Below are 24,749 nucleotides of genomic sequence, written 5' to 3'. Positions count from 1 at the left end.
ATTTTTATCATTGGATGCCGATGCTATTTCGCGTCCGGGATCGGTTTCTTTGGGAGCAGAACGTGTTTCTCGACTAGATTTCCTACTTGGCAGTGAAGACCTATCATTTAATGGCGTCGGAGTCCTCCCGTGCGACCGACTTGACGATTTCTTTAATCTAGAATGCATATGGAGGAGGGTATGATGAGGTTTCCCGCAGTACCTACAGCCAGTCGTAGTGAAGCATTTTCGTTGTGAGTGCGTATGCGCAAGACAATTTATACAGTATCCGTACTTTCTTACGGCATGCATACGATCAATCGTGTTATAACTGAGGAAGCGACGACAAGACTTTAGTGCATGCTTCTGTCTACAAACTCTGCAGTCGAATTTGGTTTCAGCTGATAATGACTTCGATTCTTTGGAGGATGTCATATTCTGGAAGAGAGGAGAGGGTTAGCAATTGGGAATGGATAAGGAAAAGAGAGCAATGGTATGTCTGAAAAAAAATAAAGGAAAATCATAATGGAAAGCAGAATGTAGAGGTTTTTTAGGATATGTTTTCGGAGAGGATGACTAATTTGGTAATTGGCCGCGTTATTGTTCCTCTTTGTGTGAGGACATCTGCTACTCGTACCCGATGGTCGACACCCTGATATACTTTCGTCACTCTCCCTAGGCGCCAACTATTTGGGGGTAGGCTTTCATCGCGGATTACTACAAGCATGTCTTCCGCGACATTGATTTCAGGCGTTTTCCATTTGTGTCGTTTCTGCAGTTCCCTTAAATATTCATTTTTCCAGCGGATACAAAATTGTTGGTGAATGGCTTTTAGTCTCCGCCAGCGATTTCGTATGGATACGCTTTCCTCTTCGATTTCCGGTTCTATGGGTGTCAGGATAGCTGTACCAATCAAAAAATGACCAGGTGTCAGTGCAACGAGGTCTGATGGGCTAGGAGATATTGGAGATAGTGGCCTGGAATTTAGGCAAGCTTCTATTTTTGATAATAAAGTTTGGAATTCCTCGAACGTATATTTGTGTGATCCTGCTGTTTTCTTGAAGTGTTGTTTGAAACTTTTCACCCCCGCCTCCCATAAACCTCCCATGTGAGGAGCGCCCGGTGGAATAAAGTGCCAGGAGATGTTTTGATGGGAGTATGTGGAGGTGAGAGCTTTGTGAGAGGATTGGATAAATTCTTTTGCGAGGATACGGGAGGCCCCAACGAATGTTGTTCCGTTGTCGGAATGCAAGTGAAGAGGACAGCCCCGTCTGGAAACGAAGCGGCTGAAAGCTGCCAGGAAAGCCGGTGTAGACAAATCGGAAGTTGCCTCGAGGTGGATTGCTTTAGTGGAAAAGCAGACGAAAACGCAAGTATATCCTTTAGTTACTCTACAGCGTCGCCCGGCATAGCTTTTTATTTCAAATGGCCCGGCAAAGTCTAGACCTGTGTGTGTGAATGGTCGAGAATAACTGCACCTTTCTGGTGGTAAAGCTGCCATTAACTGTTTTTGGCATTTTCGCTTGTATAAGATACAAGGATGGCATTTATGAATAGTAGTTTTTATTAAGTTTTGAACCTTTGGTATCCAATATTGGCTGCGAACCAAACGAAGTACCAGTTGGTTACCGCCATGAAGAGTAATTTTGTGGACAAATGAAACGAAAAGGGTTGAATATTGACACTTATACGGGACAATAATAGGATGTCTTTCGTTAAACGGAAGACTAGGAGAGGCCTCCAAACGACCACACACTCTCATCAGTCCATCTGAATCCATAAAAGGATTCAAATTCAATAGCTTACTTTTCGAGGACAAAGCCTGTCCGATTAGAAGCGCTGCATATTCGGTTGGATATTCTGCTTTTTGACTTATGCGTACTAACTGCTTTCGAACGTAAGACATTTCACTTGGTGAAATTAAACTAGTTTCTTTTCTTTGGTAATTACCTTTGTGCTTTGGATGCGTAGCTTGGATAAAACGATATACGTACGCCATAATCCGCATGGCTTTGGAAAAGCAGGAAAATCTTTTCAGAACATCTTCGTATTGGTCGAAATAGGAAAAATGAACCTGCAAGGATTTTCTCTCTAGCCCGATTTCAGGATCAATATATGGAGTGGATTTGGGCCAAAATTCGGTCGGTTTAGATAGCCAACTCGGTCCCTTCCACCATAGAGAACTATCGATTAAATCTTTTGGATATACACCTCTGCTAGCTAGATCCGCTGGATTAAACATGGACTCAACGTGGAACCATTGAGAAGGCTCAATCACTTGGACTATTTTGGACACTCTGTTTGCCACAAAGGTATTCCAAAAACAAGGTGGTTTTGCCAACCAGGACAACACTATTGTGGAATCTGTCCAGCAAAACACAGAATAATTTTGTAAGTCAAATTTAGGAAGAATATTGTCTATCATCTCTGCCAACATCACTGCCCCGCAAAGTTCCAGTCTTGGAATGGAAAGAGTCTTTATGGGGGAAACTTTTGTTTTGGAGGAGATCAAGCTAGTATAAATTTGATGTTGGTGAAGGACTCGGACATAAACGGCAGCAGCATATGCTTTTTCTGAGGCATCGGAAAAACCGTGGAATTGTACCTCAGCATCTGGAGTAAAATGGACCCATCTAGGAATTCGAATTTCGTTTATAAAGGGATATTGACCACGAAATGTTTTCCACAAGTGCAGAGATTCGACTGATATTTCCTGGTCCCATTCGGTCTTTTCCATCCAAATGTTTTGCATTATCATTTTGGCTAATATGATTACCGGTGCTAGCCAACCTGCGGGATCAAACAGTCTAGAAATCTGTGACAAAACAGCCCTCTTAGTGAATCCCCCATCAGCGGAAAGCGTTGTAGTGGAGAAGAAAAAATCGTCCGAACGGGCATTCCAACGGATTCCTAAGGTTTTTACCATACTGCAATCATCAAAGTTCAGGAAATCTGAATGTAACAAGTCCTCAGGAGGTAGACTTTCTAGAATTTTCTTGGAGTTAGAAGTCCATTTTCGCATGGAGAATCCCGCTGAAGACAATGCTTTGATTAGTTCATCCCTGGCTTGAATGGCTGACTGGATATCATGTGCCCCTACCAGCGCGTCGTCGACATACATTGAGGACCTCAAAATCTTAGAAGCAATAGGGAAAGTGCTTTGGATATCATGTGCTAGTTGCATCATTGTCCTTATTGCCAGATAGGGAGCACAATTAATGCCAAAAGTCACCGTTTGGAGCTCAAAATCTTGTATTGGATCGTCTGGACTTTGACGAAACAAGATTCGTTGAAAGGAAGTGTGATCAGAATTCACACGGATTTGTCGATACATTTTTTGTATGTCTCCATTGAAGACGTATCGATAAAAACGCCAGTTAAGAATCAGAATAGTTAAGTCGTTTTGTAATACAGGACCGGTATACAGAATGTCATTCAGGCTTAGGCCGTTTGACGAAGGACAAGAAGCATTGAATACCACTCGAACTTTCGTGGTAGTACTGTCAGGCTTTATCACCGCATGATGGGGTAGATAGAAACATGACGTGTTCAACAGAGGACCATTTTGTTGTATGGGAGACATATGCTTTAATGTTATGTATTCATTAATATTATTATCATAATCTTTCTTAAGTTGTGGGTCACGTAAGAGACGACGCTCGTTACTAAGAAATTGAGACATTGCGCTATTTCGCGAATAACCCAAGCTGGTAAGTGGTGAGTATTCCTCTTTAAATGGAAGAGACACCACATATCTTCCCTCTTCATTGCGAGTCGTCGACTTTTGATATAGATCCTCACAGAATCGGTCGGATTTGGACAAAATTTGTTTGGATGGAATATTCTCCACCTCCCAAAAACGTGAAATCTCTTTGTCAACAGAGATTTCACAGAAATACGAGACACGAGTTGAGAATGAGCTGATGGTTTGGTTCGGAACTGGTCCAGTTAGGATCCAGCCGAAGACTGTTTCTTGAGCCATTAGGGACCCACAGATTCCATGCCTACAACCTGACAACATTATGGAAGGCAGCACATCAGCACCTAAGAGCATGTCGATTTTTGAGCTTTCGTAAAATCGTGAATCTGCCAGCTCAAGATCAGGAAGATTGGAAACAATGTCCATGCTTAACGTTGTAGAAGGGAGATTGTTCGAGAGATGGGGAACAACTAATGCGGAAAGGTGCAGTTGAAAATGTTCGTCGGTATTGGAACCCATTGTGAGTTGACATTCCTTCTGCACATCGGCTGACACCGAATTGTTCAGACCTGATATCTTTGCCGCGGTTCGTTTAGATGGGAGCTTTAAAAGGTTAAACATCTTTTCAGATATAAATGTCCCCTCTGAACCAGAATCAATTAGCGCCCGTACCGTATAATCAACGTTGCAGTATAAGATTTTCACTAGTGCTGTTCCTAACAAGACGCCTTTGGAATTTAAGGCAAAACAATTCTGAATTACGCCTTTCGATTTTTGAGTGGACTGTATTGAAGTTGAGGTTCGTGGAGTAAAAGGTGCTGCAGAAGAGCTGGGAGATGAACTTCTAGGATGCTGGTGGTTGACGCTATCCGTATCCTTATGTAAGAGAGTGTTGTGGCGCCTGTTGCATTTAAAACAGGAATTCTTGCTTTTACAACTTCTTAGTAAATGTGAGCTAGAGAAGCAATTGAGGCATAGGTTATGACTTTTAATTTCTGCTAACCTTTGGTTGTAGTTCATGTTCAGAAACTTGGGACATTTTCTTATTATGTGGAGATCGTTTGGACAAAGTTTGCACTTAGGCTTGGATACATTGGCTTGGAATGTGTTTATTTTAGAGTTACCAGCCTTGAACGGCGAAGCTGATTTAGAACTGGACAGAAGTGTCTTACTTTTATGGACATTTTTCATATCAGAGACTGACTCTAACGTCCTATACCGGTTAGTTAAGAAAGCGTCCAAGTCCGACCACTTTGGAATGAGGGTTTTATCACTTAAGGTCTGTTCCCAAAGAGTGAGAGTCGAGTCAGGAAGACAGTTAGAACACAAGAAAACGAAAATTGGGTTCCAACTCTCGACATCGATTTTGTAATCCTTCAGAGTAGATATGCATGCATTTACATCTCTCTGGAGGTTCTTAAGCGAAGCTGCGTTTTCAACTGAAATTGCTGTGAGATTAAATAATGCCCTTAACTGTCCGTTTATAAGGATTCGCTTGTTTTCGTAACGAGCAGATAGATTGCTCCAAGCGGTAGTGAAGCCATCATTGGTTAGAGGACTCTTAGCAACTATTTCATGAGCCTCACCCTTGGTCTTCTGGTACAAGTAGAAAAGCTTTTCAACGGAGGTTAATTTGGAATTACGGATACAAACAGCCGTAAACATATCGCGGAACGAAGGCCACGATTTATAATCACCATGAAATGTGGCGAGTTCGATTGGCGGAAGGTGGAATGTAGCATTATTACTCGAGGGGGGATTAGGACTTGGACTAGGAACCGTGGATGAAAAGTTTTCAATAGATTCGTTTAGCTTTGAAATAATGCGACAGTATGTCGAATAGGATTTCATGTATTTTTGTTTCACCGTCTCTATTACAGACGCTTCATCCTCGTCCTGTGTTTTGTCCTTATCTTCATCTTCCTCTTTATTAGTAAGATCAGCCAAGCACTTGTCATAGACTTGCTTCAGGCTTTTCCACGTAGATTTGACTTCATCCTGATGTGTTTCGAGAAGACAGCGAGTGCTTACTGGTAACTCGTTACCATTTAATGAAGCCTCGAACTCTACCAGGTTGTCGGCTAAGCGTATGAATTGGTCCAGTGACATTTTAAACCAGGATTGGAAAAAAGGGGAATTGAAGCCTTAAATGAGGAAGGGTTTGTAACGAAGATGTTAGGTACCTTGTACCTCTATTCGTCTGTAGGGTCAAAACGACCTATAACAGGTTTTGGCTATTTGGAAATGATGCAGAAAATGGCTAAAAACAGCGAAGATGATAGCTGTGAGGAGAGCTTGTAGTATCAGAAGAGTAGATAGACAAAGAAGAGTTAATTTAGATACCGGTAATATAGAACGAGTGACAAGTTGATATTTGTTATAGCAGTAGGAGATGACAATTAGGCGGTATGATTACATGTAGGATGATTTTGTAATGGAAGATAAGATTGCAACACAAAATTATTTTTCCAAAAATAAGAAGATAGTCTGACTGATCCGTGAATGAAAAAAAAAAAATATATTTGACCAAACTTGAACTGCTGACAATTGTTATTACAGTGAACACTGTTGCAAGAGTGTTATCCTAGACAAATGTATACTAGGGGATGTATGTAGTTAAGTTTCTCAACAGGAATATTGTACTCAAAATAATCGATAATCGATTCCTTAATGCAAATAAACTTATAAGTATAAGCCCGATTTTATTACTCTTCGGCCCACTGTGCCGATGTATCTGTTTGAATCTGTATCTTAGCTTATAACGCTTATGAATACAAATCCTCGGCATTCAACTGTAGATTCGCAACAGAATGAAATCGGCACGTTGAATGCAAGTAAACTGGAACGTCTGGAATTGGACTGATTTTTATTGTGCAAGTACTCAGAAACAACACGACGTACATATACTATAGAGATAACAGGTTTAGAGAAGAGCGCTTAAAACGATCTATGATGATGTTCCTCACTATTCCTTTAACAAGAGCGACGAGTTTACTCAATCACTCACAAAATATAACTTCCACTCAAAGAGAATGACGAAGAGGTAATGAAATCGATTTACAAACCAAAGGGCAACAACAAAGGGCCTTATCACACATACAATAGCAATGCCAGCAACAGTGATGAGAGCGCTACTACCTTTCTGGCTCTCAGTGACACAAAGAGACGTCCCAAAAATGAGAATTCAAATATGCATGTTACGGAGTGTTTGTTGTAATCTGCGCTCAATGGACATGCGCATTAGGAGAGCTGTGTTGAGATATAATAACAACTGAGAGCAAATATTTTGGATATGTTAAACATGGATGTATGTATGATCGGAAATGTTAATGCAGATAAACGCTCGCTCAATCGCATTTAACAGAATAAAAAAACCCACGTTTTTAGGAGCGTGTTCTTACACTTTTGAACAAAAGTATGTCACACTTTTTTCACAAGTGATTTCTTACAACAAAAGTTAGGCGACTATGCTTTAAAATTTCATGTATGTATATTTTATTTTGCAGGAGGATTTCACTTTTGTGTTAATTTGGAATGGATTTAGGCAGGTTAACATCGAACGGAATAAGAATTTATATTTTTGATTATTAAGGAGTAGTATAGGTCACTTACTTATAGAGATTGTTACCACCGAATGAATTTCACTGTAACTTACTTCAGCTACTGTTTTGGTAATACCTGCCGATTAGTGTGTAAATCACTGCACCACTTATTCACTGCTGTTGACAATCCAAGTTTACCGGCAACTTTAGGCTTAGTCTTAATCCAAGTTTACCGGCAACTTTAGGGTTTTATTTAGTCCAAGTTTACCGGCAACTTTAGGGTTTATTCGAATCCAAGTTTACCGGCCACTATAGGGGGTTTCCTTGTTATTTAATCCACTTTTTTACTTTATCTGCCCGGCGAATCCTCACAGAACTTGAACGCGGCAATTGTTTGTGAAACTGTACGACCAACACAGAACTAAATCAAAACCGCGTGCTTGAACGATGAAACTGATGACACTCAACAAACAATGATAAAGGAAGCCAACAACCACTAGAACGGTCTCGTACCAAACCTCTGCTTGCGAAACTGAAATCTCTCACTGTCTCCAATCCGGCTCGTTGTGGACCAAATGTTTGTATGAAGTATTGATGTGTGTAATCAAATTGGAGCTTGGGTACCGCTGGACTGGTAAGAAGACAGATTAAGTGAGAGCCTAAACAAAACAAACTACGTATGCTAGTAGGTTTGTTTGTAGCTCGCAAGGTTGTTAGGAGAAACGAAGGAAGAAAAATAAAAAAAGAATGTAAAACCAAATGTGTTGACTTCAAGTGTTGGACATGAACTTTATTTTCTTCTGAGGTAGTTTACTTTACCAAAATAGATACAGGTGTTGATTCTTTGAGTTGTTGAAAAAGACAAGATCGATTTAGAAAAAGGAAATGATCTTCTCAACATGGCCGATTATTATTGGTAACTACAACTGGTTATTTTAGTACGAATTTTATCTGCCGTGTTTACATTAAGGTAACCGGAGATTTTAATTACTGTTTTGAGGGGAAATTTAGGGCTTACAGTTTTAGCTTAAACAACCATCCTAGGACTCAGCAGGCCAATCACCCACTAGTCCGAATCAAAACACGATTAACGAAACTTCTACAACAAATAATGAAAATGAACAAACCCCCAACTCGTTGACGACTATTGGCTCACGGAAAAGGATACGAATAGGACAATGGAACGTCAGGACACTTAAAGAGACATCTAGACTCGCCCAGCTAGAGTCGCAACTAATGAAATATAACCTAACCATATTAGGTATAAGTGAAATGAGATGGCCAAAAAGCGGAACGATCACAACAATGAACGGAAACATTGTTTTGTATAGCGGAAAAGAGAATAAACATGAAAATGGGGTGGGTTTCCTAATAGCAAAGCAGTATACTAAAGCACTTAAAGACTGGAAGCCAATCTCCGACCGCATAATAACGGCTCGGTTCCACACTAAGTTGAAGAAATGCATTACCATTGTTCAATGCTATGCTCCAACGGAGGAATCTGAAGACTCTATAAAAGATGAATTTTACGACCAGGTCACAGCCACATTACACAACATCCCAAAAAGGGATATAACATTGTTAACAGGCGACATGAACGCCAAAATTGGTAATGATAACGTCGGGCTAACACAAATTATGGGAACTCACGCTATTGGCTCAAAAAATTCTAACGGAGAACGGTTTGTTGAGCTCTGCCAAACATTCAACCTGGTAATTGGCGGGTCAATCTTTCCCCACAAAATCATCCATAAATATACATGGACCTCGCCTAATGGAACAATAAGAAACCAGATCGATCATATATGCATCAGTGGAAAGTGGAGAAGGAGTTTAGAGGACGTGCGTTCCAAAAGAGGAGCAGATATCGACAGCGACCATGAGCTAGTGGTAGCTACAATAAAACTAAAACTCGAAAATATCCACAAAAAAAGAAGGCAAGCGACAAAAAAAGGCTTGATGTAGCAGCGCTACGAAACGTAGAAACAAAACATGAGGCCGGACAAAGATTAAATACACTATTGCCCTTAAATAATAAAACATGGGACGAAACCTGCAGGCAACTATATGAACTAGGAGAAAACATCGTAGGATACACCCAAACAAACAAGCGTAAACCATGGATATCAAACGAAACATGGAAACTGATAGAAAAGAGAAACCTGCTCAAACCGCAACAAATAGACAACCCTGTCATAAAAGAACAATATAAAAATGTTGCAAAGAAGGTCAAAATATCAGCACGGAACGATAAGAGGGCATACTTCGACAACCTAACAAACGAAGCAGAGGCAGCAGCAGGAGCCAACAATATGAAAGAGTTACACCAAATAATCAAACAATTATCAAACCAAAGGAAACCCCACAACCATTTAATCAAAGACAACAATGGTCAACTTCTTACCACAACCGAAGAGCAAACTGAAAGATGGAAACAACATTTCGAGAACATAAGTAACGATACTGAGGATTTAACACATCAAGCCATATTCGAAAGATCCGCGGTCGACCAAAGAATCAATGTTTCCGTTCCAGACGCAGAGGAAACAGAAGCTGCAATTCTAAAACTAAAGAGAAATAAGTCCCCTGGAGAGGACGGCATACCCGCAAAGCTTCTTCAGACCAACTCGACAGCAGCTGCAGAAATACTGCTACCATACATTCAGCAAGCGTGGATAGACGAGGAATTGCCTGAAACTTGGACGAAAGGAACAATCATAAAACTTCCAAAGAAAAACGATCTGACAGATTGCAATAATTGGCGGGGCATTACCCTCCTCAACACCATATATAAAATACTTGCAACAATAATAAATGACAGGCTAAAGATCGTGGAAAGGGGACTAAGAGATGAGCAAGCTGGATTTAGACCCCACAGGAGCTGTCTGGATCAGACGAACACCATCCGGATAATCATTGAGCAATCGATAGAGTGGAGAACCCCGCTATACTTAGTCTTTATCGACTTTAAAAAAGCCTTCGATTCCATAAAAAGAACAGCGATATGGGATGCACTTCAGGCGAAAGGTGTTCCATTAAAAATAATACATATAATAAAAGCTATGTACCACAATGCTGCGCTCCAAGTCCGACACAATGGGATGGCGAGCGAACCTTTCTACACCATGGCCGGCGTAAAACAGGGCTGCCCATTGTCACCACTGTTGTTTGCGGTGGTACTAGATGAGATCATGCTAATTCTAAGCAAGAAAAAAAGAGGAATAACTTGGAACTTTCAACAACATCTGGAGGACCTCGACTATGCAGACGACATATGTCTATTATCCCACAAATTCAATGATATGCAGAGCAAATTAAATGACCTGGTGAAACTTGCGAAAATGGTTGGACTGGAAATCAATGAAGAAAAAACATATGCAATGCGCATAAACCATATAACCGACAACAACCTCACTGTCAATAATTACCCGATTTCCTATACTAACAAGTTCTGTTACCTGGGAAGCGTAATGTCAGTAGACAATGGCGTGGAAGAAGACGTTACAAATAGACTTAAGAAAGCACGATCAGCATTCGGTCGCCTCAATAAAACATGGAGAGCAACGAGCATATCAACAAAAACAAAAATGAGACTATTCAATGCATGCGTAAAAAGCACACTCCTCTATGGAAGCGAAACGTGGTTGATGACTAAGATCATAGCCCAAAGACTGCAAACGTTTATTAACAAGTGTCTACGAATAATACACAGAATATTTTGGCCAATAAAAATCAAAAACGAAGAACTACTCCTATTAGCCAATGAGGAACCTATAGGAAAGCAAATAAAAAGACGGAAATGGAAGTGGATAGGACACACACTTCGTAAATCACAAAACAGTATAGCAAGAGCAGCATTAGAATGGAACCCACAAGAAGACCGGGAAGACCAAAGAACACATGGCGACGAACAGTGCTTGCCGAATTGAATAAGATCAACAAATCATATAATGAAATAAAAGTAATATGTAATGATAGAATAAGTTGGAAGTCCTATGTTCCCATGAGGAATAAATAAAGGAAAAAAAAATAGCCAAATTTGAACCGATTTCTATATAATTTGGCACACTTATTTCTAAACTAAATTCCGTCGCACATTCCAAATTTCATTGAAATCGGACATATGTAGCGTGTTTCGTGCACCAAATGCCTTAAATCGGGCGAAGATATACATGGGGTTATATCCAAATCTGAACCGATTTTTACCAAAATAAATTGCGTTCGTCCTTTAGCCAAAAAAAACTATCTTCCCCAATTTTCATGCGAATCGGACAATAAATGCGACCTGTACTTTGTTTACAAAAATACATGGACAGACGGTCAGACGGACATGCGTAAATCGACTCAGAAAGTGATTCTATAATTCTATGGGTCTATCTCGTTTCCTTTTGCATGTTACAAACTAATGCACAAAGACATAATACCCCTTACCACAAGGTGGTGTAGGGTATAAAAATCAAATGTCGTTCGGTGGTACTGGCATCAGTTGAGAACGGCTGGACCGATTTGGATAATTCTTTTTTTAATGTTCGTCATAACCAAACTTAGGCTTTTATGCAAAGAAAATTTGACCACACTCACTTTTTTCAATTTTAATCTTTTCTACAAAAACTACTGAGCTGATTTTCCTGAAATTGTCATAGAATGTACAGAGATGACCCCCGGTGAAAATAGGCTACAAAACTTGTTGATATTCGGAAGGGGCGGGGTACTTCCCCTATACACTATTTGTTTAAAAATGCAATATTTACAATAATTACGAATGTATCGGTTTGGAAATTAATTTGCGAGACAATTGTGGTTGTGTCTCTGACCTTACCTAATTATTTGGGACCCAACAACTTTTTAAAATATGTTACATCTACAAAACTACTGAACCGATTTTCTTGAAATTGTTAGGGAATGTACAGGGATGGCCTCCGAAACAGGCTACATATTTTATTGAAATCCAGAGGAGGGCGCGGTACCTCCCCTATGCGATATTTAAAAACAAAACGCTATATTGGCAAATATTACGAGTGTATCGGTTTAAAAATTTACCAATTATTCTACAATTTTTTTAAATATGTTTTATCTCCAACACTACGGAACAAATTTCCATGAAATTTGCAGCAAATGTGCAAGGTTTGCCGTTGTTATGTATATTTTATGTGTTTCTGGAAAGCGGGGGTATCTTCCCCACGTCTTTCTTTTAAACGCTATATGTATAAACCAAACCTATGATAATATCAGTTTCAGCATAAATTTTGGAATACAAATTACTGGACCAAGGCATCTTTTTATATATGTTATATATTGAAAACTAATGACCACGCCCACTCTTTTCAATACATTATTTTTTGACAACTACTGAACCTAATTTTATGCAATTTTCAGAAAATGTTCATGAATGTCCCGTGGTCCTAATTGCCATTTATTTACATACAAATTTCCGGGGCGTTTTGTTTTTATAATCACTATATTTGTTAAACTTATGAGTGCATCGGCTTGCAATTTAATTTTCGAGACAACGGTGGTTGCCAAGAAAAGCGATATACATATGTATTTACAAATTTCCTTAAATGGTGAGGTTCAACGGTCCATCAGCCATGAAAAACTAAAATCATATAAGTCTCAATACTCGGGAGAATTCTACTTTTTTATCATTTAGAATTAGACCGCTTTAGTAAAAATACAGGGGACATGGAGGATAATAAGTCCTAAACAGCATCAAAGTGCGAAAAAATTCGACAAAGTCCGTATGAGAATAGAAAGTTCACAGACAAAATCTGTAGATACTATAAAAATCCTCCTCGGTTTGACAATGGACAGAAGAAATGAGGTAGAAAATACCAATTTTTAAATTGTCAAGTATAAAGTCCATAAAAAGTTGTCATTAAAACTCATTATGACGGGCCAGCAACGCGGACCGGGATCTGATAGTATACATATATAAATAAGTGTACGAATAGTACTGAAAGTTACTAAATTTGGAACCAATTGTTTATTTTGAACAGATATAGCTAGAATGAAATTTGGTAGGGGAACCAATGTTGGCAAGTGGTGTTATGGGAAATTCGTACCTATATATACGAAAAACACTAAATTTGGTGCAATTTGAATTTGGGTGAAATGATAGATAGATGAAATCTGGATTTAAGATTACTGTTGGAGTATAGGATTGAGGTATTTTTGGAAATTCGACCTTATGAGTATGAAAAGTACTTAATGGTACTAAATTTGGTACAAATTGGCTTTGAGGTAACGGATAGATTCTGAAATGTGGAACTCTGATTACTGTTGGAGTGATGTAGATTTTAGAGTTGGGTAAACGGAAAGATCTGGCTAGAATCCTGAAATTTGGAATTATGATTACTATTAGAGTGTAGGATTCCTTAAACTGGAGATAGTTTTGGAAATTCTAAATGGTACTAAATTTGATATTGGGTCTAAGAAGGGAGTTGGGATTCGAAATTTTGGTATTAAAGTCGCTGTAAGGGTGTAGGGTTGAGATATCGATGTGGTTTGGGAAATGTCTACCATAAATATACGAAAAGTACTAAATGGTAGTCAATTTGTTATTGAATGTAGTGAAAGAGCTGGAGTGTGGCGTTAGTATATGGAGTTGATATGTATGTACCATAAATACACGAAAAGTACTAGATAGTTTTATGGACAGCGCTGGAATTCTAAAATTTTGTATTAGAGGGGTGTAGGGTTGAGATATGAGTTAGAATTAACCTGGAATTTTTAAATTCGGTATTAGGATAGCAGTTGGTGTATAGAGTGGTGATAAGGAGGATGTGGGAGAATGGATAGAGCTGAAACAAAATTTGATATAATTATTTATTATCTAAAGGAAATGTCCTCGAATTTTGAAGTATTAGGAAGAGGTTTTGGAAATTCGTACTTATGAATGAATATTTTAATATACGAAAAGTACTAAATAGTGGCATAATTGTTTCTGGGTGAACAGGTAGAGCTGGAAATGAGAATCGCGTTTGATATATAGATTTGATAAAAGAAGTTATTTATTAAGCTTAGACCCTTATGTACGAAGAGTACAAAATTTGGTAGCAATTTCGTATTCCGTGTGGGAATAAAGCAGGAATTATATAAGTGTACTAAAAGTACTAAACATTGAATCGCTGATATAAAATGGACTGGTAAATCCAGCGCTTTGAAATTTGTTATGTGGATCACGGTTGGGATTAGATCAGAATGGTTATGAAAATTTAAAAAATTGTATTCAATATTGTACCAAAACCAATAGTACAATATTTAATAAAATATTTCAAACCCAGGCACAGTGCGAAATATGAGCACTTTAGCGGAACTTTGCTAATAACTTTTAAAGGAAAGGGCGTAGACTCCTAAAATTTTCCAAAAATGTCTCTTATATTAGTGGATAGTGTTTGGCTAAAATTGGGCTACATAGGCCCGTGGTTTCCCGCGGCTTTCATGTAACGCCGGCTGCCGTTTTTACGTTTTACATAAATTTTTCAATCGATTTTGATGCAAATTGGTATATTCAGTATTCAGCGGATAGAAAACTTATGTACAAAATATTTTCAATGTAGGTTCGCGTTCAGGTATAGCCCCCATTGAACGGTACCGGTAGATGGGACCTATTTTAAATGTTACAGACACATTTTCCAATGTATTTGGTTGTATTTTAGCATTTTATGTTCTTCGTAGGTAGAAAACCACTGTGCGAAATATTAGCATCGTAGATACGCGTTTTTGGTATAGCCCCCATATGACGGGTTCCTTCATATTAGGTATTTTAAATTTTGAAGACAAAAATTGCAACCCATTTTGATGCAAGTGTACCTTTTAAGATATTAGCGAATACACATCCTACTCACATAAAATCTGTCAACATAGGTCCACTTCTGGGTGAAGCCCCACAACCCTACACATCCATTAAGGAGTAAAATGTCAATAATTTTTGTTTTTCATTTGTAGCTATAATGTGTATTGGTCTATTTAGCAGGTCTGTACCATTAATTTTATTAATAATGTCTCTCAGATTAAGTTCAGGTTGGAACTGCATTACAATTTTTAACATATAATGGTACATGTACACATAATGGTACGAGTACTTGTACAGCATCCAAAAATGTTGCACTAAATCACCAACATTTACAGGTCAAAACTATGAAAAATTGCGAGAGGATTCTTAATTTAACAGAAATCACCATTTGTTAGAATTAGTGAGTCCATTTTTTTCAAAACACAGTCAACAATGGCGTCCATTGCCACGTTTACCTTCCACTTTGGAAATACAATTAAATGAATTTTCCCAAGTCATTTAAATAAAACTTGAATTCCTACGAAGACCGCACGTTACCGCAGCTGTTTTATGGCTTTGCGAATAGAGGAGACCCGAAACTTTCAGATCATATATATCTTAACACGGAAATGTACGGAACACACTTTTGAAATATCCACGAAAAATAAAAAAATAATTTTGAAAACTTCAATAAAGCACTTTATTCCTATTAAAATTGCATGAAAACAATAAGAGTTTTTTGCATTTTTTTAAAGAGTAAAATATCATAATTGTTTTGTAAAATATTAAGAAAAATTAGTCATGGCATACTGACTTACCGTTTGTCCGCGCCACGCTATTTTTTAATGAATCCAAATTATATTTCTTAGAAAAAACATTATGAAACAAAAGTGCAATTTAAAGTGCATTTTTAAGTCGTTTCGCGGAGTAAATCGCCAAACTGAGTATGGATCATTTGCAGTGGAGTACTTAGCTAAGAAATTCAATAAAAATTTAGTTAATTTTATGTACTTCAAAATTCCTTAAAGTTCCACTAAACTTCCCATATTTCGCACTGTGGCAGGACGCGAAGGCGTTTTCTAAATAACTTTCTGAAAACAAGTAGTCAAACGCGAAGAATCATTTCAACAAAGTTTGTTTTTCTGTACTTTTTAGTAAATTCATTTGGAAAAGTAGACAAACTTGACAATTTCTACAAGAAGGGTTTTATCCTTAATTGAAATACCTAAAAAAATATTGGTCACTGTTGATGTTTTCGGGTGAAATGCGAATAATTTTTGGAAATTCGAACTAAAGGGGTTCGAAGAATATTTAAATAAATATGTATCAATTAACAACAGAAAATTTTCTTCCGTAAAGACCTTCTCCTCGAAAATACGAATAACTGACAAAAATTTTTACAGAAATCGGCCTAGCCGTTCTGATTTTATGAATTACTATACATTTTTTACACCATTTTTATATATATAGATTCTTTAAAAAAATCCACGGGTTTTTGTAAAAATATTTTTTAAATCCGCTATTTTTGGAAAAATATTATTTAAAAAAATCCATGGTTTATCTTTATTCTTTAAAAAAGAAAAATATTAATTTTTTTAAATCCACGATTTTTATTAAAATATTTTTTTAGGAGGGTTGGCGTTTTTTGTTTGGGATGACGACATCTATTTTGTTTTTCAAAATAGTCAGGCTTAATCCCATAGTCGTTGTTTTAATATATTATTAAAACAACTTTAATTTATTAGTGGGAAAAAATGGCGATGTTTACCAAGGGGTAAGGCAGGGAATACTATAGTTTCAGATCTCGCCACAGATCTTCATCAGTTCCCTTATTTCTTGTTTTTCAACAAGAATCTTTTTATACCCAAGTGTCAATTGCTAGCTCAAATAGATACGTGCGCAAAGAAACACTCTGATCGAGAATTTCTTTGGCACTAGCTAAACTCTAGCAACTTCACTTGCAAACAAATCCAAATTTTTCCCACTGCTATGCGTTCGTCGATTCTCGACGAAAAAGCACATAACTAATTTGTTGGTATTGTATACTACAGCAATAAACAACATTTTGACGGTGCCCGGTCTCACAATTAGGAGGGTTGGCGTTTTTTGTTTGGGATGACGACATCTATTTTGTTTTTCAAAATAGTCAGGCTTAATCCCATAGTCGTTGTTTTAATATTTTATTAAAACAACTTTAATTTATTAGTGGGAAAAAATTGGCGGTGTTTACCAAGGGGTAAGGCAGGGAATACTATAGTTTCAGATCTCGCCACAGATCTTCATCAGTACCCTCCTAATTGTGAGACCGGGCACCGTCAAAATGTTGTTTATTGCTGTAGTATACAATACCAACAAATTAGTTATGTGCTTTTTCGTCGAGAATCGACGAACGCATAGCAGTGGGAAAAATTTGGATTTGTTTGCAAGTGAAGTTGCTAGAGTTTAGGTAGTGCCAAAGAAATTCTCGATCAGAGTGTTTCTTTGCGCACGTATCTATTTGAGCTAGCAATTGACACTTGGGTATAAAAAGTTTCTTGTTGAAAAACAAGAAATAAGGGAACTGATGAAGATCTGTGGCGAGATCTGAAACTATAGTATTCCCTGCCTTACCCCTTGGTAAACATCGCCAATTTTTTCCCACTAATAAATTAAAGTTGTTTTAATAAAATATTAAAACAACGACTATGGGATTAAGCCTGACTATTTTGAAAAACAATATTTTTTTTAATTAACTGGATTAATAGAGCTAATATGGCCTAAGGAGTTTTGTATTGAAAAATGAATTCTAGCGAAATACCACACACTCAACCATTACGCTACGATCGTTTCGCCTGGTGGTTTAAGCCAGGCTCATCAGGCGTATTTGAATGCTAATGGCTAGAAGACAAAGGCTGATTTTGATAACTTCTATTTATACAAACATTTTTACAATTTTGTAATTATGAAGTATTTATGGAAGTCTTTTTCTTTATCAAGTCACCCTAGTGTCTTGTCTAGGAATCATTTTCTCAATACATACACATATACAATCGAAGGGGGGGTTTCCTTCATGAATTGTAATGCCTTCAGTTATTGAAGTTTTGGATATCATGTCGACTAGTTTTGTTGATATGATACATTGGCATCATGTCGACTAGTTTGTTGATATGATACATTGGCAGTGGCTTAGAACGCTGAGATCTCGACAACATTGTCTGTTTGTTGGAGAGGACCCAGGTTCAAACCTCAGCCGGGGCAGCCGGGCTCTGCTGTGAAGATTTTTATTTATTATTGTCTTTTTAGGACGAAGGCCATTATTTATGAAAGTTTTTAATTAATTAATTGGATTAATCGAGCTAATGGCCTTCGTCCTAAAAAGACAATAATAAATAAAAATCTTCACAGCAGAGCCCGGCTGCCCCGGCTGAGGTTTGAACCTGGGTCCTCTCCAACAAACAGACAAGGTTGTCGAGAATCTCAGCGTTCTAAGCCACTGCCAATGTATCATATCAACAAACTAGTCGACATGATGCCAATGTATCATATCAACAAAACTAGTCGACATGATATCCAAAACTTCAATAACTGAAGGCATTACAATTCATGAAGGAAACCCCCCTTCGATTGTATATGTGTATGTATTGAGAAAATGATTCCTAGATAAGACACTAGGGTGACTTGATAAAGAAAAAGACTTCCATAAATACTTCATAATTACAAAATTGTAAAAATGTTTGTATAAATAGAAGTTATCAAAATCAGCCTTTGTCTTCTAGCCATTAGCATTCAAATACGCCTGATGAGCCTGGCTTAAACCACCAGGCGAAACGATCGTAGCGTAATGGTTGAGTGTGTGGTATTTCGCTAGAATTCATTTTTCAATACAAAACTCCTTAGGCCATATTAGCTCTATTAATCTAGTTAATTAATTAAAAACTTTCATAAATAATGGCCTTCGTCCTAAAAAGACAATAATAAATAAAAATATTTTTTTTTAATTCAAGACTTTTGAAAAATATTGTTTAAAAAACTCACGATTTTTTTAATCCAAGATTTTTGAAATAATGTTCTTTAAACAATCCAAGATTTTTAAAAAAATATTCTTTAACAATCCAATATTTTTGGGTAAATATTGTTTAGAAAATACACGATTTTTGGAAGAAAAATTATTTAAAAAAATTAATGATTTTGGGAAAAATATTATTCAAAAAATCTACGATTTTTGGAAAGGTATTGTTTAAAAAATACACGATTTTTGGGAAAATTATTGTTTAAAAAATCCACGGTTTTTGGAAAAAAAATTATTTAAAAAATCCAAGATTTTTGCAAAAATAGTGTTTAAAAAAACAGTGGTTTTGGATAAAAATTGTTTGTTTTAGAAAAATATTTTTTTTTTTTAAATTCAAGACTTTTGGAAAAATTAATGGTTTTCGATAAAAGTTGTTTAAAAAATCCGAGATCTTTGGAAAAATGTTGTTTAAAAAAACAGTATTTTTGGAAAATATAGCTAAAAAAAATTTTTGGAGATATTTTTTTTTAATATAATATTTTGGAAAAATTATTTTTTTAATTCAAAATTCTTGGAATAATGTTTATTTTTTTAAGTCCAAGATTTGCAGAAAATATTCTTTAAAACATTTCAAATTTTTGGAAAATTTTTGTTAAAAAAATCCATGATTTTTGAAAAAATATTGCTTAAAAAAATTGGAAAAATATTGTTTAAAAATCCAAGATTTTTGGAAAAATATGTTTTTAAAACCCATGATTTTTGGAAAAATAAATTTTAAAAATCCACAATTTGCGAAAAAGTAAGAAAAATATCGTAAAATAAAGATCGTAAACGATTAAACTTTAACAGACATTTTGTTTATTAATTATACGCTCAGCCTTTAGGCTAAAGAGGGTATTTACACTTTGATACAACCAAAAATGTGCCACATCGAAATAATGGTTTTAGACCCCAAGTATGTTTGTACGATATCCGTTTCAGACAATTTTGAGTAGATCTAGCTATGTCCGTCCGTCTGTCTGTCTGTCTGGCTGGCTGGTGCGCACGAAAACTATCGAACGGATCAATCGATTCGGTTCAAATTTTGGGTATCGAAATATTTTGTCCAGATTCGATTTAAGTTCGAAGATGGGCCATATAGGTCCACTCCTTCAGGTACCTCCCCCACAAATGTTCAAAATTTTTCGCAAAACTTGTGCGCACGATAACTCTTGTAGGGAATAACCGATTTGGTCCATACTTTACACATCGTGTAATTTCTACCAAACTTAGATGAGGTTCCAATATGGACTCAATCGGTCCACTCCTTCGGCTACCTCCCACACAAAATTTCGGAAAAGTTCAGTTTAGGACCTGCTCTCGAATCGCATTGGTTTTTGTTGTAACATCTTGTATTCACTGTCCCCTATGCGAAGGTACAAGTTTCCTCAGGGGCAAATCCATACTTCCTGAAAACACCATGTTTATGGGTGGAAGCGTAATATTGTTTCCAAACTTAGTTTAACCCCCAGTTTATGTATTTCGAAACGAAAATGTGTGCGCATGAAAAACACGCAAACCTTATTTTTGGAAACATTAATTCCTTTGCTTTTGCTTCAAAACAAAAAACAAATTTGAAAAGCACACTCAAATTTGGTAGTTTTTCTTGCGTATTCATTTTCTTATCGACATACATAAACAGGCCCTAAGTTCGTAGATAAGCCATATCGTTCCACTCCTTCAGGTACCTACCCCACAAATTTTCAAAAATATTCAGAAAAATTGTGCGCACGATAACTCTTGATGGAAGTGACCCATTTGGTCCATACTTTACACATTCTCATAATATCTACCAGATATAGATCAGGTTCGAATATGGACTATATTTGTCCACTCCATCCAGTACCTCCCACACAAAATTTTGGATAAGTTCGCTTTAAGACCTGCTATTGAATCGCTTTGATTTTTGTTGAAGCAACTTACATTCGCTGCCTCAATTACGATGGTAAAAGTTGTTTCAGAGGCAAGTCCATACTTCTTGAGAAAACAGCCCGAAGGTTGTAAAAACCCCCTATGGCACCCCCATGGTCTATGTCGGCCCATTCCTTTAAGTACCTTTTCCGCAAAATGTTTGAACTTTAATCTTAATCAACATTTTTGTCGGTTCATACGACCATAATTTTGAAACCCCCTAAATACATAATTTTTTTTTTTGTGAAAAAAAGTGTTTCAATTTGCACAGGCTGAGGGTATATCTCTGTCGGCAAAGTAGACTGATACTTTTTTACTTGTTTCTTTATAAAAATACACATTTATTCGAAAAACAATTATTTGAGTTTATTTTTTACATTTTTTAAAACGCTACAAAAACTCATAATCATCCGAAAATGTGCACATGTCCTTGGGTTTTATGTCACTTCGTGGACATGAAAATGCCTCACGGAAACCAGGGAATCGCTCTGTTATTGTTTGCAAATAGAAATTATTTCTTTTTCTTAAATGTGGTTCACTCGTACAAAATGTTTGTGCCAAATTAAGAAAGAATAATTTTTGCCATGGTATATCGGTAAAATCAGGTTGCAACTGATTTGGGTGATTTTGAAGATAGGCGTGATAGGCCACTGCTGCAGCTCCAATATTTCGAGTAACACCTATAGTTTTGCTATTATTTTGAAATTGTTGTATACACTGACGATATAATTTTGGTTCCATAGATGTTGATGGAAAATAATAGGGTATCCCAGCATCGTAGGTGTGGATAATATTTCTTGCCAATATAAATCCCAATGTTGACCATTTAAAGATGGGATGTAAATCTGGATGATAAATTGGTGGCTTTAGCAGACCGAGAGGTAATATCAACATGTTGCGGACTTCATCGTGAAAGGGTGTGGATGAATAACCAATACCATTGTTAGGCGAATACATGACATGTGTGCGATAGTCAAAACGTTTAAATGATGTGATCATTTTGTGTCGTAGTAACTGCAAGTGATTCATGTAGAAATCATTTGGTTGGAGTTGAGGTATATGGACAAATAATCCTTTGATGTGAGAGTTACGTACATTTCTGGGTTGATTTCCAACATTCATGGTGGTGTTCCTTAATTGTGGTTTGAATTCTGTGTTAAAAGGAAGTCCAGATTTGTTTTCGAATTGTGTTACGAGTTGTGTCAGGCTATCAACTAGCTGGCGAAATATATTTCTTATATCAGGATTCGTTTTTATTTCATTTGACTTGTAGACATGTAAATAGTATAGAAATGTTAATGGTAAATCTAATTTTTGTCGTACCTCTTTTATACACTCCAATTTACTGTAGCCAGTGGTGCCTTTGTCCTTAATCAGATATTGCAACAGATTTAGCATTATATAGTTACATAGCTTCTCCTTCATTTCCTTGGTCCAGTGTAGGCCGAATAAATTATAAAAATATGGCACATCGGCAACGTAAATTTTTACATTTTTCTTTGTATGGAGAATTCCAATATTTTTAATATATCTATAAAAACTTGCAAAGTTTCCTTCTTTAAGTCTCTCGAAATCATCGTTGCTTTCGAAAAGTACCGTGCGATGCCCTCGTTTTTCTTCGTAGCTTTTACTCATATTATTTAAATCAACTTGTAGAGATTGTAGTTCTATGGCATCGACAAACTCCGTTAGTGAAGGACGTTTTTTTCTTCTTAATTTTTCTATCATATTTACAATAATGTATAAGTCTAGAGTATTTTCAGTGGGTCGCGACAAAGTTATAACAGCATCACTGGCCGTCTGCTCAATGTGCGCCCTTATCAGAATATTTCCAAAGCCGTAGTCAAACAACTGTCCCAAAAATGCATAAACATCAAATTGATCCGCAGGCCATTTTTTACCATCGCTACCTTCTCGTAAATGCCACAATAGTGGCCACTCCAAATTCTTCGCCGGCTTAATAATTTTCAAGTACTCTAGCATTGGAGCACTGCCCTCAGCTTTGAGACATGATTGATAATAATTGAATGTATGGTTGAAGACGTCCATTTTAAGTATTTCATCATTCATATTGGGTACAATTTTTATTAATTCCAAATTAGTTCGGTAATCCACCAACTCTTCAATATTTGAATAATGTTCATTTTTTTGATAAGACGACCATTCGCCACAGGCGAATTCATAGAAGTTGACACAGGGATATTTCATTAAATCTATAGAAGACATTAGTTGTTTCATGTGTTGTAAATTAGGCTCCAAAATCTTCTCCGGATATGAATTTATGATGTTAATAAACAAACTAGACATTTGCATGACAAGGAACAGCAATTTGTATTTGTGACACATTGTGGGTTCGACAACTCTTATCGTAAGCGGCGTGTTGACCGTACCCAGGCATTAAAACAAACTAAATTGTTATGATAATGTGGACGAAGTCTTCCAAAATGTTATGTACAGAAGCTGGTGATAAGAAATTGTCTTTTGACAGATAACAGTCTGCTCAAGAGTTTCTCTCTTGAAAACGTTGCCGACGCTACAACCAGTGATGCCAGATAAGCTTACTCGAAAATCTTAAATTTTAAGTAAAGAAAACAATTACCAATTCATAAAACAAAACAGTTTTGTTACAAATGAAACCTACACCTACGAAACGCTGTTTATGAAAAAAAGCGGTGTTCACTATAGGTCGAGAAGGACTGTACCGATTATCATATAATTTTGTGGGCTTATTAAGTACAACACCGCCCAACCCTCACTTGCCGCTTCTGGGATGTTTGTGGAACAATTATATTATTAAGTACATAAAAATCGTTTCTTTAAAGAAGAGATTTTTTTAAAATTTTGAACGTTTTTGGCCAAAAGGTACCCAATTTTTTAACAAAGTTTGAATTTTAAAAGTCTACAATTTTTTTAATTAATATTTTTTGAAATTCCCTCTAAAAACAAGAAAACTAGATACATAATAAGCCAATAGAAATATGTGATGATCCGTACAGTCGTTTTCGAGATAGAGCGTACAACGCTAGATGCTTTTTTTAAAAACAGTGTCTCGTAGATGGCCACTTGTCACAAAACTATGCAATATTTTTCAACAAAAAAGTACCGAATGTAGATCAAAATATGCATTTCCTCATGACAAAATATCTGTTAAAAAAGCCTGGTCCTTTTCTTGGACAAAAAAATCATAAAAAATTATACAAATCACAATATTCACACAAAACGCTAATTTTATGTGAAAAAGTTGCCATAACTACAAATCGGCGTTTTAGGGTTAAAAATCAAATCGGCATTTCTGTTATTTGGTCTAAAAATTTTAAAACTGGCGATAAATCGGAAAATCTGGCATCACTGGCTACAACTATAATAAAAATATGTGTTACATATAGTCCAGAATGAAGATTCCACACTAGGGTGGGACGATTTGAACACCATCACGGGCGCCTTGAGTTTCTGATTCTTGGGATTGTACTGAGCAAAAAAGTCCACTAGACCACATGCCTACGGTGAAAATCGAGCTCCCGAAATTTGACTTGAAGTTTTTGTTTTTCAAGGTTTTTTGAATATTTTAGCATATAACAGCCAAACCACTGAGATTTTCGATCCAACAGAAAGTCAAAAATTGTGGCCAAGGCAATAATTAAGAAATCTCTAGTACATCGCAAAAGCAATGGAACGCTCTTTCAGGTAGTTATGGCCTCGATAAGATGCACATTTTTCGGAAGATATCTATAAATGACACTGTGCTACAAAATGGGACTCAAAGTCAGTGGGTAGAAAATTTCTTTTGGAGATGAAAGCCCTTGGTGAGTGTACTAA

The 24,749-nt window shown here is 36.7% G+C and overlaps 1 protein-coding gene across 1 annotated transcript; it reads right to left on the bottom strand.

The window, feature by feature from the left end:
* Window positions 1–21,323: 21,323 nt before the first annotated feature.
* LOC141399274 (membrane metallo-endopeptidase-like 1) lies at window positions 21,324–23,279 on the bottom strand. Its single transcript, XM_073977785.1, has one exon. It carries the CDS (start codon window positions 23,277–23,279, stop codon window positions 21,324–21,326), a length of 1,956 nt encoding a protein of 651 aa, XP_073833886.1.
* Between the last annotated feature and the right edge of the window lie 1,470 nt (window positions 23,280–24,749).

This window comes from Musca autumnalis, unplaced genomic scaffold (genome assembly GCF_047663935.1).
Source record: "Musca autumnalis isolate F117 unplaced genomic scaffold, ASM4766393v1 scaffold_1, whole genome shotgun sequence".
Lineage (NCBI taxonomy): Eukaryota > Metazoa > Arthropoda > Insecta > Diptera > Muscidae > Musca > Musca autumnalis.
This window is presented reverse-complemented; position numbering and strand designations above follow the sequence as displayed.